General features: G+C 37.7%; 1 protein-coding gene across 3 annotated transcripts in view; it reads right to left on the bottom strand.

The window, feature by feature from the left end:
- FAM13A (family with sequence similarity 13 member A) overlaps window positions 1–13,429 on the bottom strand; it is a 432,557-nt gene that overhangs the window by 387,907 nt on the left and 31,221 nt on the right. The window contains exon 1 of one of the 3 annotated variants that reach the window (XM_004480543.5): window positions 5,044–5,316. The exons of 1 other annotated variant lie outside the window; for it this stretch is intronic. In XM_004480543.5, coding sequence (XP_004480600.3) covers window positions 5,044–5,118 — 75 coding nt within the window. In that variant the 5' untranslated portion in view covers window positions 5,119–5,316. Of the gene's footprint in view, window positions 1–5,043; window positions 5,317–13,429 lie in introns of those variants that run through there. One more of the 3 variants, XM_058295541.2, reaches the window with a different exon arrangement.

Below are 13,429 nucleotides of genomic sequence, written 5' to 3'. Positions count from 1 at the left end.
GCAAAACACTCCATGGGATATTTCTCTACATTTCCTAGCCAATCATACATTTAGGTGGGGACATGTGACTAGTTCAAAGCAATGTAAGGCGAAGAGAAGTGAGTCACTTCCAGGATGAAGCAGATAAAAGCATATGTACCTCTTCCATCTTTCTTCCCCTGATGTAACCTTGGGGGACATATTGGCACATGTTAACACAGCAAATACATCATGGAGGCAGCCTGGATACTAGAGCCACTAGATGGAGGAGAGATTCTGTCAACCTGCATCAGACTTCGAGTAATCTATAAATAAATGTTTGTTTCCTTGAACTACTGTGATTTCAGGGTTTGTCTGTTGGGGACATCCAGAATTAATTATTCTGACATATGTAGATTACATGCAATTTTATAATAAGAAAATTCCCATGCTAATCAGTTGGAGACTCAAAAGATTTTTTTTTTTAAGTACAAAATATTTACAATTATTCCTACATGGAAAATAATGAAATTTTCACAAAATACATCATCAAAGGATAGAATACTTCTGCAGACCTGACCTTCTTGAGAGTCTTCAAAAGACACATTTAAAAATGAAATACACTTATGTGAAACTGCAAAACAGTGCAATGACTGACGCATTTTGTTCTGTGCAAATATTTACTGAATACCTCTACTGTGTGGCAAGAGGCAAGAAATACAAATAAAGGATGACCCTTTCAAACCAAGTTTATAGTCTAGTGGCTAGAAAGACATAAAAATAGATAATGTCAAAGAAGTTAAAAAGATGTTCAAATATCCTCTAAAATCTACTGCCAAGATAGCACACTGCTCATTAGTGACTAAAATCAGCATGTAGTATGTGATAGAACCAGGATTTAAACTCATGTTTGCCAGGCTTCAAACAAAGCCCATGTTCTTTCTAAAACTGCAAATAGAAAACAACAGGTATTTGTTTTAAAATCAAGCAACTCATTATGGGAATTCAGGAAACCTAATTATAACCTGTGTGGGTCAAATTTGGCACCAATCATCAAACTAGAAATTACAAAGAAGATGACCATGATGGGTTTGAAACTTAAACATATATAGTGTTTGTTGCATTATATTAAAACATTCAATTCTGCTAAATAGAGAACAAGAGAAACAAACAAGGAGGAGGGTTGACACAACTAAGTACAGATAATATGTAAGGAAGTAGCTTGGGAAACATTAGAGGTAGATAGTTAAGCAGTGATGGAAGGACTAGGTAAGTAGAGATGATAAGACCAACATTTATAAAATACCAAATATTCGTGCCTTATATGAGACACCCATTGATTATATACATTATGCCTGAGATATGCAGATAAAAATCCACACACTTCAGTGGTGTATTGTCAAGTTACAGCTATGCACAGTCATACTTCCCGCGATGACAGAGCAAGCTGTGTGTGCATGTGCTGAGGGCCCTGCTTGACCTCAAAGTCGGTCTGCAAAACACTTGGTTAACAACAACAGCAGCCAAACACCATGACCAGGAAAGGCTGATGTGGCAAATTGAGTGAGACAAGATATGTGAACATTAGATAACACAGAATTTAGAAAGTGGGTCTTGTCATCCTACTTTTCTAGGTAAATAAACCTACCCCATTTTTCCCCCCTTGCTTTTCAATAAACTTTGTGACTGAAGTATCTTAATTTGGTCTGTGAGCCTTTCTGTCCTGTGACAGTAGTTTCCTGCTTGAAAACTATGAGATATGTGAAAGGCAGGGTGGTACCAGGCGGTAAGGCTACAGAAGTGGGGGTCCCTGTGATGGCTAATTTCATGTATGAACTTGGCTAGGTTATGGTGTACAGATGCTTGATCAAGCTTACTCTGTTTATCTGTGTGGGTACTTCACAGATGGGATATGCATCTATAATCAGTTGATTGCATCCACAGTCAACAAAGGACACTGCCCTCACAGTTGTGGGTTTCTCCTTATCTAATCAGTTGGAAGTCTTAAAAGCTAGAACTGAAAGTTTCAAAAGACTGAAGAATTTCTGCCTCAACTTCAGCATTGGCTCTTGCCAGAATTTCCAGCTTCCCCTGGGGAATTCAGACAAAGGACTTCAACATTATCTCTTCTCTATCAGCTGGTGGTGGCCTGTCCCACGGAGTTCAGACTTGTCAGTCCCCATGATCCAGGATCGCTGGAGCAGATTTCTCTCTCTCTCTCTCTCTCTCTCTCTCTCTCTCTCTCTCTCTGAGAGATACCCCTGGAATATTTATCAGTAGCAACAAGAATTGGGGCTATCAGGAAGGATAGACCACTGGGCCTCTGATAACACAAAGAGAACTAACTACAAATTCATCAAGCACCAATTTGGTAGCTGAACTCACACACAAATCAGAACATCCAGGGAAAAAGAATCTACACACATGCATTCTAGCTTCCCCTATTTAGAATATGCAAACTACCACTTAATATGCCCAGGTGCCACCTTGGATAGAACAAGTGGAGGAGTAGTGTGATGTCTAAGTTCATGTGTCAACCTGGCCAGGTTTTGGTAGTTCTTTGGTCAAACAAGCACTGGCTGATTGTTACTTTGGACTAAAATCATCTATGGCTGATCAAGTCTACAATCAACTGAGGAAAATGCCTTCAACAACAAGAGAAGTCTCCTCCAATCAGTTGAAGATTTTGAAAGGAGAAATGATGACTTCAGCAGTCAGAGGAGAATTTCCATCTCTACTTCTGCCAGCCAGCTTCTCCTGGGGAATTCATCGAAAATCTTCATCAAAGTTTCCAGCGTGTGGCCTGCCCCACAGAATTTGGATGGTGCATCCCCACAGTCATGTGAGACCATTCTTTTAAAAATTTCATAATATTTACAGATATCTCCTGTCAGTTCTGTTTCCCTAGAGGACCTTAATACTAGTAGGACATTGGAAAGACTCAGGATTCACCTGAGAGCTCCTGAGTCATCCGAAAGTGACTTTTAAACCTAGAAGAGACTAGAATAATATATTGGCAAGTATAGTGTCCTAATCTGCCCACAGAGTAGTATACTGAGAAAAAAACAGATTTGTTACTGTAAAGAACTACACATTCTTTGTACATATGAACGGTAATATCCGTAAATTTCTGAGACCACTATAGTTTTACTAGCAGCAGACTTTCATAACTCTAACAACAAAGGAAAGAGATAAATAAAAGAAAGAGGAAAAGAAAGTAGTTTAGTTAATGGACACATAGAAACTAGTTTGTGTCTCACTTTAAGCATCCATACCCATATTCACACAAAGGTAAATAGTAAAACTACCTGATACTTTATTGTTTTGTCTGAAGAAAAACTATCTTCAGTAGCAGGACACTATAGCAGTTGCTATATATATGTAAGCAATGCCTAAATAGAGAAGTCCCAAACTAAAAAGAAGTATTATCAGTCCATCTGCATATTTTTATGTATGAATTTGTACACTTTCCTGCTACAGCCATGAAAAGAAGTTCTTCTCCAATGGCTGTCTTTTCCCAGACATACTAAGCTATAGCTCCTGAAAACTGAATTATTTCCTCAGTAAAACCAGGACACATACAATCAAAGGCCAACCTTAACCTATTGGTTGAGAATTACTCATGTACCAGAGGGACTAATCTCTTAAACTGTGATTTTGATGTCAACCTTAAACAAAATTTTGCACATGATCTGGATATATAAATTAAGGGCAATTATGGAATTCCCTACATGGGTCAGTCTGCATTTTAGTCAAGGAAAAGAGGTAAAGGATCTTACCGGACAATGAGAGATGACTGAAATCTGCATTAAAGATGCCTCATTCTACACATTTCTAGTCCTAAAGTATATTATTTATAAAGCTGGGAAAATGGAAGACCTGTCTCTGTAGTATCTGGGAAAATAAAATGTATTTTACATCTTGATCATCATTTGAGGGAAACTCTTTGGCATGATAGAAAGATAACCACCTGGATACCTGGGTGCTACAAGCTCCATGGATAGAAGGAAAAGTGAAGGAGAAAGAGAGAAACAGGACACTGAAAAGTTCTGAGCATGGAAATGAGGGAGCCACACTGCAGTTTTCCTAAGGAAAATCAATTTGTGGGGCTAGCACACCATCTGGTGACCATTCTGGGTCTGTGTGTCAAAAAATTCACCAAATATTTCTGGATACTTCAGAATGCCATCACCACCTACAACCAATTGCAACTCTTCCTGAAACTTAAAAAAAAAAAAAAAAGATCTGCTCTAAATGTAATTTTTTAAAAAAGCGCTGATAAGTTGATAATAATGATTAAGATATTTCTCATTTAGTACCTCAAGAGACAAATTGAATGTATTTTTATACCCTCTAAAATAAAATATCAATTTGAAAATAAATTTGAAAATAAATATAATTTAAATTACACCATTCTATAAATTGTATAAATGGCAATATTTGATTACTACAAAAGGTTATCTACAAGTGCCAACAGAACTGCTTTTGAAATTTCTAACTTTCCATCCTAGAAGTATATACATTTTCCCATTTTATATCTGTGTTATTTATTGATGCTACTGCATTATAACATCTAGAATTTTCTACAGTAGATTAAGGATTCACAAACATTTACTAACCACGTTTTTTCAGCAACGATGCTGAAACAGAAACTCCAGAATTACTAAATGAAAACAGGAACGTGAAATACAAAAATGTCATATACATACTCGGAGGTAATAAATGGGTACTTTAATTCCCTCTCAATCTAGCCATATAATTTTTCAAGTAACTACAAATCTTCAGTTACAAGAAAGTCTAAATCACTGGTGGCTAGCCTATATTAAAACAAGTTGACTTAACCACATAAACTCAGAATGCATCTTTCCTTCCCCTTTTATGGAAAGGAAGGTGGATAAAAATCCTGAATGCCACCCAAAATACTGTTTAATATCCATTTGAGTAGACAGGAACTAAGTAACAAATCTCATAACCCCTAGGAAGGAAAAACAAAGATACAGAAACATCTCATCCAAACAGGAAGGGCAACGGCTTCTGCTTAACTCCAGCAATATCCACAGAAGACAGAGAAAGGCCTGTACTTACACAGATGGCTAGAGCTCCTGCCCCCATTCTCTCAGGAAGTGTCTGAAAGAACTGATGAAGACCAGACAAAAACATTAAAATGACAGAAAAATATTAAGATTCCCCTCGATGGATATGCGTTGATTGAAAAAACAGCTCCCAATCCAAAGGCCCCATGGCAAGCAAAGTACAGTTCCTAACATTTTACGAAGTGAGGTTTTGCTGCTTCTTCATTTAAACCCACATGGCTGGGATGCCTCGCTGGAGTTGAAATTTGATCCACAGCCTAGTAATGGCATGCAGAGGGAGTCATGTGACATGGGTCTTAAGTCGCTGATATTTTTTTCTTCAACCTGACTTGCTAGATACCACAAACAGACTTCCTGAGCTCAGAAAACTGCGTATCACCTAGTGGTATTTATTAATGTGACTAACTGCATAAAGCAACAATGCAAACTTGCTTCTTTGTCATTACTCACCTCTAAGAATAATTTACATATTCACACTGACATCTAAGTCTCCTAGCACATTTCTCATTTTTATGAAGCAGTTTCACTTTTTTTGCCTTCTAGAAATCATCTAAATCCTACCAATTTTCTTCCCTTTCCTCTTGTTTCTATCAGAATTGTTCTAAATGAAAATGCTCTATTTTACAGAGCTATTACTTACTGCCTGTAATTGCTTTTGAATTATTTTATTCAGATATAACTGGTAATTAAACGACAAACTTTTAGACATGCAGAATTTTATATATGTGCTTTGTAGTCTGAAAAATTAGCTTTTGGCTCACTTTTTAATAACTTCCTATTCTATATGCGGTTTTACTAGAAAATTTGATAGATTTTTAAAATTTCCAAATATTTAAACTGATACTTCAAATATGCATTTCATCCAAGCCAGAAAGAAACTAACCTATTTCTATTTTATTAGCACTCTTTTTGTCATTTTAAAAAATATATCTGGCACACTTAGTGAATATAGTGAATATTTATAACATGAATTTCCACTTGTCCCAACTTTAAAGGACTTAAATTGAACCAATAACCATCACCAGAATAGCTACTATGTGTGCTAGCATAGTTAGATAATGGACACATTGAAGTTAAGGTATTATAAACATCGTTGCAATGTTTTCTTATCAATAATTAACATAAGTAATGTATTTAGCAAGCATTTTTTTATGAGCATACACACACACACAATCTCAATTCTTACAAGAATGTAAAGTAAATAAAACATTTCCATTTCATGGATAATAAAACAAAATTTTTTAAGACACCAGGTTCAGCCATTATGTTATTTATTCCTAATATGGAAAAATATAAGGGTCCTATTCCATCCATCAACTCTCTTCCCTCTGTCTTTCTAAGGGGAAGTAGAAAAGTTACATCTTAAGGAGAGAAGGTGTGTATGTGGAGGAAGCAAAATGGTAATCAGTTTCATTTCAATACTTCCCTTCAAATATAATACTCCTCGCCTGTCTAAGACCAACCAACACTACTCACAGGACAGCCAAGATACCAAATCATCTTCTGCAAGCCATAGAACATGAAAATATCCATTTAATTTCTGTTTGTGCACATAAAACATCATACAGGCTCTATTTCTACAAGGCAGAACAACACAATTCCAATATCAAAAAAAAAAAAAAGGGGGAAATGGACATAACCAGTTCTCCATTAAAAAAAAGTATTTTCTACTTGTGCCTTAATCTAGATTTTATCATTTCTGCTTCTCACTCACTCATTAGAAAACTGTGCTAATTACTAAAGAAAATTATCATAAAAGAAATGTTTTCTAATACTTAAAAAATGTGTGTTCTTTTCCTGGTCATGAAAGTTAATCTAAATATATCTAGAACTTCTTTCCTTTCTTCAGGATTGGCTTTCCCATAGCTCAGCTTTCCCTTGCTCTCCTGTATCTTCAGTCACCAGGAATGGAGTCCTGGGGGCATTATTCACTTGAATCCATTGTTTCCCAAACCACTAGTTTTTAAGTAGGTTCTCTAGTTCTTGCTGTCTTTCTCCCACTGGCTTGCCTCATTGATTTGGACTTTGGTCATTTGAAAGCACTGTCAGAGTTGTAAAGTCCATCAAGACTGGTTTGCTGCATGCACAGTATAAACATGCCAAAAGTAGCAGAATGCTTTCAATTATACTATACTTGATATTTTAAAGTTTCTTAATTTTAGCCTCAATGCTAAGTAGATTCAGAAAAATAAGGGAACTACCTAGATTCTGCTGTCTCCTCAACCTACTAGTTAGGCAAAGAGGGGATTAAATGCTATGTGTATTATCTTTTCATTACTAAAAATGGGTTAAAATTTGAATACCAGTATAAACAATTTAGATATAAAAGCCAAACCAAATTTATATATGGTGTTTAACCTAAAGACATCTTTGAAAACCATTGTCTGCATTCCATCCTTTCCTTACATTTACTTTAAGAACAAAGATAAACATAAGTTAGTTCTCTAAAGAAATTTGTAATAAGAAGCCTATCTTTACAAAATAAATCTTTTGAAATGGATTTTAAAAGACATCAAAATAATCAGCCATCATTTGTTGACTCTGTAGATACAGACACAATATAGAAAATACTCCTTTATAAGCTCTACTTGTAAAAAAGTAAAACTTCTATATCATGCTGTTGAAAATAAGGTATGAGAATTCATTTTAAGACCATGATAGTGCAGTAAAGAAAGGAGACCCAGAATTTAAAACTTTGGATGCTAAAAGATGAGTTTCATTAAACCCTAAATTGCATGTGGAATGATAATACAACAGGATATAGCTGGGCTGGTAATGCAATCTTTCTTTTCAGTTGTCTGGTCCTTCGGTATTATTCTAAAAACTAAATTTTAAATCTTTATGATGTTGCCTGCCAGTTATACCGTTCATTGGTAGAAAATTCCAGTAGTCTGTACTCAACAAGTACCAAACCTTGATTTGTGATGATTTATTTTAAAAGATTTATTTCCCCCTCCTGCTGCTCCCCTCCCCCCCCCCCCCCCCCAATGTCTGCTCTCTGTGTCCATGTTCTGTGTCTGCTAGTATTCTCTTTATGCAGTACCAGGATCTTCTGGAGTGGGAGAGAGATGTTCAATCTCTTGCACCACCTCAGCTCCCTGGTCGTCTGCACCTCTTGTTGTCTCTCCTCTGTGTCTCTTTTTGTTGGTCATCTTGCTGCACCAGCTCTCCATTCAGGCCAGCTTGCTGCATGGGCCAGAACTCCAGCGTGGGCCAGCACTTCACTCAGGCCAGCTCGCCATGCAGGCCAGCACTCTGTGTGGGCCAACTCTCTGCTCGGGTCAGCTTACCACGCAGTACAGCTTGCCTTCACCAGGAGAACCCAGGAATTGAACCCTGGACCTCCCTTATGGCGCTTGAGCCACTTTTACTTCCCTGTAATGATTTTTAAGTATACCTAATAAATTATGTGTTTTCTTTAGAAAAAAAAAGTTAATACTGGTTCATTGTGATGAAAAAGCCTAAAGATTAGAGCCCCTACAGGCCCATCATCTAACATCACCCAATAAATATTTAAAGATTATCTATACTGGGCCAGGCATGATCCTAGACACTCTATACGGATGCTGATTAGAAAAAAAAAGGCATGGTGATGGAGGATTGTGGGAAGATAGCGTCAGATTAGGGAGACAAGGCTTAGCTCTCTTACAAAAACACTGGAAAAAGAGCCAAAAGCTGCCTGAGAGATCTGCTTTGGGGATCGTCAGACCAGGAACAATACTTCACCACTCCCAGGTGGGTGAGGGACACAGAGACAGACAATCCAAAACAACAAACTGAGAGTTACTAATCACCCCAGTTGCTGGGAAGGGCTCCCTTCCCTATCCTGGAGGTATTATATTAAGTAAAACCCCTGGCTTATTGCAGGTTACTGAGAGGGGAACAGCCACCGTCCTCCCTGTCAGCTGTTAAAAGGGAAAAGGGAGGGGTAGTTGGGGGACTTTTCTTCACTGAATGTGGCCAGCAAAGCCCTCTTTGAGTCTCCGTGCCAAGCGCCATCTGCTGGTTGGTATGCAAATTGCCTAGACCGAAACTGTTTTTAGGGCTCTCTTTATCGCATCCCTGGGAGAAAATCTGCACCCCCATTAATAAGTCCCTGGCATGATTTAGGTAACTGAAGCTGGGCAATTTTAAAGACTTAGGATAAGATGAAGAAAATATCAAAGAAGAGCTGTGAAAAATAATAACAATAGGCAAGAGAGAGAAATTGGCCATCAGAGTTAATCCACCAACATATTCAGATGCCTAGATATCAGCAAAAATTACAAGCCATACTAGGACACAGGAAAAGATGGCCCAGCCAAAGGAACAAACCAAATATCCTGAGGAGATACAGGATTTAAGACAATTAATCAATGGTAATCACACAACTCTCCTAAATCAATTTAAAGAACTGAAAGAAAATATGACTAAAAAAATAAAGGATATTAAGAAGATACAGGGTGAGCAGAAAGAACAATTTCAAAGTCTGCAAGGAAAAGTAATAGACCTTATGGGAATGAAAGACACGATAGAGAGATTAAAAATACTTTAAAGGCACGTAGGAGCAGAGTTGAATTGCTCAAAGACAGAATTAGTGATTTCAAAGACAGAATATCTGAACTGGAAAAGACATAAGAACAGAAAGAGAAGAGAATGGGAAAAATGGAACATGGTCTTAGGGACAGGGACCATGAACAATAATGCAAAATGCACAAACATACACATTATCAGTATCCCAGAAGGAGAAGAGAATGGAAAAGGGGCAGAAAGAATATTTGAGGAAATAGTGATGGAAAACTTCCTTACCCTTATGAAAGACATAAATATCAATATCAAAGAAGGGCAACACAGCCCAAACAGAGCAAATCCAAAAAGGCATAGCCCGAAAGGCCTTCTATTCAGAATGAAACGTTTCAAAGATAAAGAGAAGATTCTGAAAGCAGCAAGAAAAAAGCAAACCATTATACATGAGAAAAACCCAATAAGAGTGCTGACCTCTCATCAGAAACCATGAAGGAGAGAAGAAAGTGGCATGATATATTTAAGATACTGAAAGAGAAAAACCACCGGCCAAGAATTCTATATCCAGCAAAGCTGTCCTTCAAAAATGAAGAGGAGTTCAAAGTCTTCACAGACTATCAAAAACTGAAAGCATATGTTACTAAAAGGCCAGATTTACAAGAGATATTAAAGGGAGTGCTGCAGCTTAAAAGGAAAAAAACAGGGCAAGAGACTTGAAGAGTATAGAAATGAAGATTATTAGAAAGGGTAAATTAAAGAGTAAAAGATAGACAATACAACAATATGACAACAGAAACCAAAAGTCGAAATGGATGAAGTAAGTAGTACTTTTACTGTAATAACATTGAATATTAACAACATTCAACAGGCTTAACAGGTTGGACTCCCCAATCAAAAGACACAGATTGATAGAATGGATGAAAAAATATGAGCCATCTATATGTTGTCTACAACAGGCTCCCCTCAGACATAAGGACACAACCGGGATGAAAGTGAAAGGTTGGAAAATAGTGACCAAAACAGCTGGAGAAGCTATGTAATAGAAGACAAAATAGATTTTAAATGAAAAACTGTTACAAGGGATGAAGAAGGTCATTATATATTAATAAAAGGGGTAATTCGACAAGAAGAAATAACTATACTAAATATTTATGTACCTAATCTCAGTGCAACAAGATAAATAAGGTCCACAGTAGCAAAGCTAAAGGGAGAAATAGATGTCTTTACAATAATACTTAGAGACTTAAATACACCATTCTCTCTACTGGATAGAACATCTGGACAGAGGATAAATAAAGAAATAGAGAGCTTGAATAATGTGATAAATGACCTAGCCCCAACAGATATCTGTAAAGCATTGCACCCCAAAATAACAGGATACACATTTTTTTCAAGTGCTCATGGATCCTTCTCCAAGATAGATGACATGCTGGGTCACAAGACAAGCCTCAATAAATTTAAAAAGATTGAAATTATACAGAACACTTTCTCTGATCATAACGGAATAAAACTAGAAATCAATAATGGATGGAAAAAGGGAAAATTCATAAATATATGGAGATTAAACAACACACTTTAAATAATTAGTGCATAAAAAATAAATTGCAAGAGAACTCAGGAAATATTTTGAGATGAATGAAAATGACAACACAACATATCAAAACCTATGGGACACTGCAGAGGCAGTGCTGAGAGGGAAGTTTTATTTCCCTCTTCCTTGTGGCTTGCTTGTTGTCTGCTCTCTGTGTCCATTTGCTCTGCATTCTTCTGTGTTGGTTTTTTTTTTCTCATCTCCCATTTTGTTGCATCACCTTGCTGAGTCAGCTCTCCACGTACTTGTGGGCCAGGAGGCACTCTGCGGCACCCAGGCCAGCAGCTCTCCACAGCGTGCGGGTGAGCCTACCTTCACAAGGTAGATATGGTAGATGGGAGCCGAACTGATTGAGCCACAGCTGCTTCCCCTGACAGGGAAATTTATAGCCCTCAAAGCTTACATTAAAAAGAAGAAAGAGGAAAGTGGATGTGGCTCAAGTGACAGAGCTTCCGCCTACCATATGGGAGGACCTGGGTTCGATCCCTGGGGCCTCCTAGTGAAAAAGAAGAAAAGCAAGCCTGCATGGCAAGCCAGTGGCCATGTGGTCAGTCAGTGCCCATGTGAGTGAGTCACGCAGCAAGATGATGATGCAACAAAATAGAGACAAGGGGAGAGTCAAGGTGAAGCACAGCAGAAACTAGGAAATGCAGTGGTGCAATTGACAGGGAAACTCTCGCCCCATCAGAGGTCTCCAGGATCGAATCCCAGAGAATCCTAGCGGAGAGAAAATAAGAAGACAACACAGATAGCAAAAACAGCAGGGCGGGAGGAGGGGAGGGGGGAAATAAATAAAATAAATCTTTAAACAAAAAAAAGAAGAAAAAAGATCTATAAGGGAAGATCTAACTGCAGACCTAGAAGAACTAGGAAAAGAATAGCAAACTAACTCCAAACCAAGCTGAAGGAATGAAATAGTAAAGATCAGAGCAGAAATAAATGAAATCAAGAACAAAAAACAATAGAAACAACAAAACCAAAAGTTGGTTCTTTTAGAAGATTAACAAATTTAAAAAAAACAAAAAACCCTTAACTAGACTGACAAAGAAAAAAGAAAGAACATGAAAATAAATCAAATTAGAAATGGGGAGGGGGGGATATTACCACTGATCCACAGAAGTCAGTGAGAAAAGAGGATGCGATGAAAAACTGTATGCCAAAAAACTAGAAAATATACATGAGATGGGCAAATTCCTAGAAACACATGAATCATCTACACTGACCCTAGAAGAGATAGAAGACCTTAACAAACCAATCACAAGTGAAGAGATTGAAACAATCATGAAAAATCTCCCAAAGACGAAAAGCCCCAGACCAGATGGCTTCAGAGGTGAATTCTACCAATCATTCAAAGATGACCTAATACCAAACTTTTTTTTAAAAGAGTTTTTTATTTCTTTATTCCCCCACCCCCACCCCATCTGCTCTCTGTGTCCATTCACTGTGTGTTCTTCTGTGTCCACTTATATTCTCATCATTTGGCACTGGGGATCTGTGTTTCTTTTTGTCATCTGCTGTGTCAGCTCTCCATGTGTGTGGTACCACTCCTGGGTGGGCTGTGGTTTCACGTGAGGTGGCTTTGCTTGCACAGGGGACACTCCTTGCACAGGGAGCACCCTTACACAGGGCCATCCCTGCATGGGCCAGCACTCCCTGCACGCAGCAGCACTGCGCATGGGCCAGCTCACCACACTGGCCAGGAGGCCCTGGGTATCGAACCCTTGGACCTCCTATATGGTAGGCAGACACTCTATCCGTTGAGCCACATCCACTTCCATAATACCAATCTTGTTCAAGCTCTTCCAAACAATTGAACAGGAAGAAATGCTACCAAACTCATCTGTGAAGCCAACATCATTCTAATACCAAAACCAGACAAAGATACTACAAAAAGAATTACAAACTAATATATCTAATGAATATACATGGAAAATTCCTCAACAAAATACTTGCAAACAGAATGCAAAAGCACATTAAAAGAATTATACACCATGATCAGGTGGGTTTTATCCCAGGTATGAAAGGGTGTTTCAACACAAGAAAAGCCACATTGATAAATTGAGGGAGAAAAATCAAATGATCCTTTCAACTGATGCAGAAAATGCATTTGACAGAATAGAGCACACTTTCTTCATTAAAAAAAAAAACAAAAAAACAAAAAACAACTCCAATAGATAGGAATAAAAGGAAGCTTTCTCAAGATGGTAAAGTGCATATATGAAAAACCTACAGCTAGCATTGTATTCAAAGGTGAAAGATTGAAAGCTTTCCTGCTGAGATCAAG

The sequence above is a fragment of the Dasypus novemcinctus genome, chromosome 1 (genome assembly GCF_030445035.2).
Source record: "Dasypus novemcinctus isolate mDasNov1 chromosome 1, mDasNov1.1.hap2, whole genome shotgun sequence".
In the NCBI taxonomy this organism is placed as follows: domain Eukaryota; kingdom Metazoa; phylum Chordata; class Mammalia; order Cingulata; family Dasypodidae; genus Dasypus; species Dasypus novemcinctus.
This window is presented reverse-complemented; position numbering and strand designations above follow the sequence as displayed.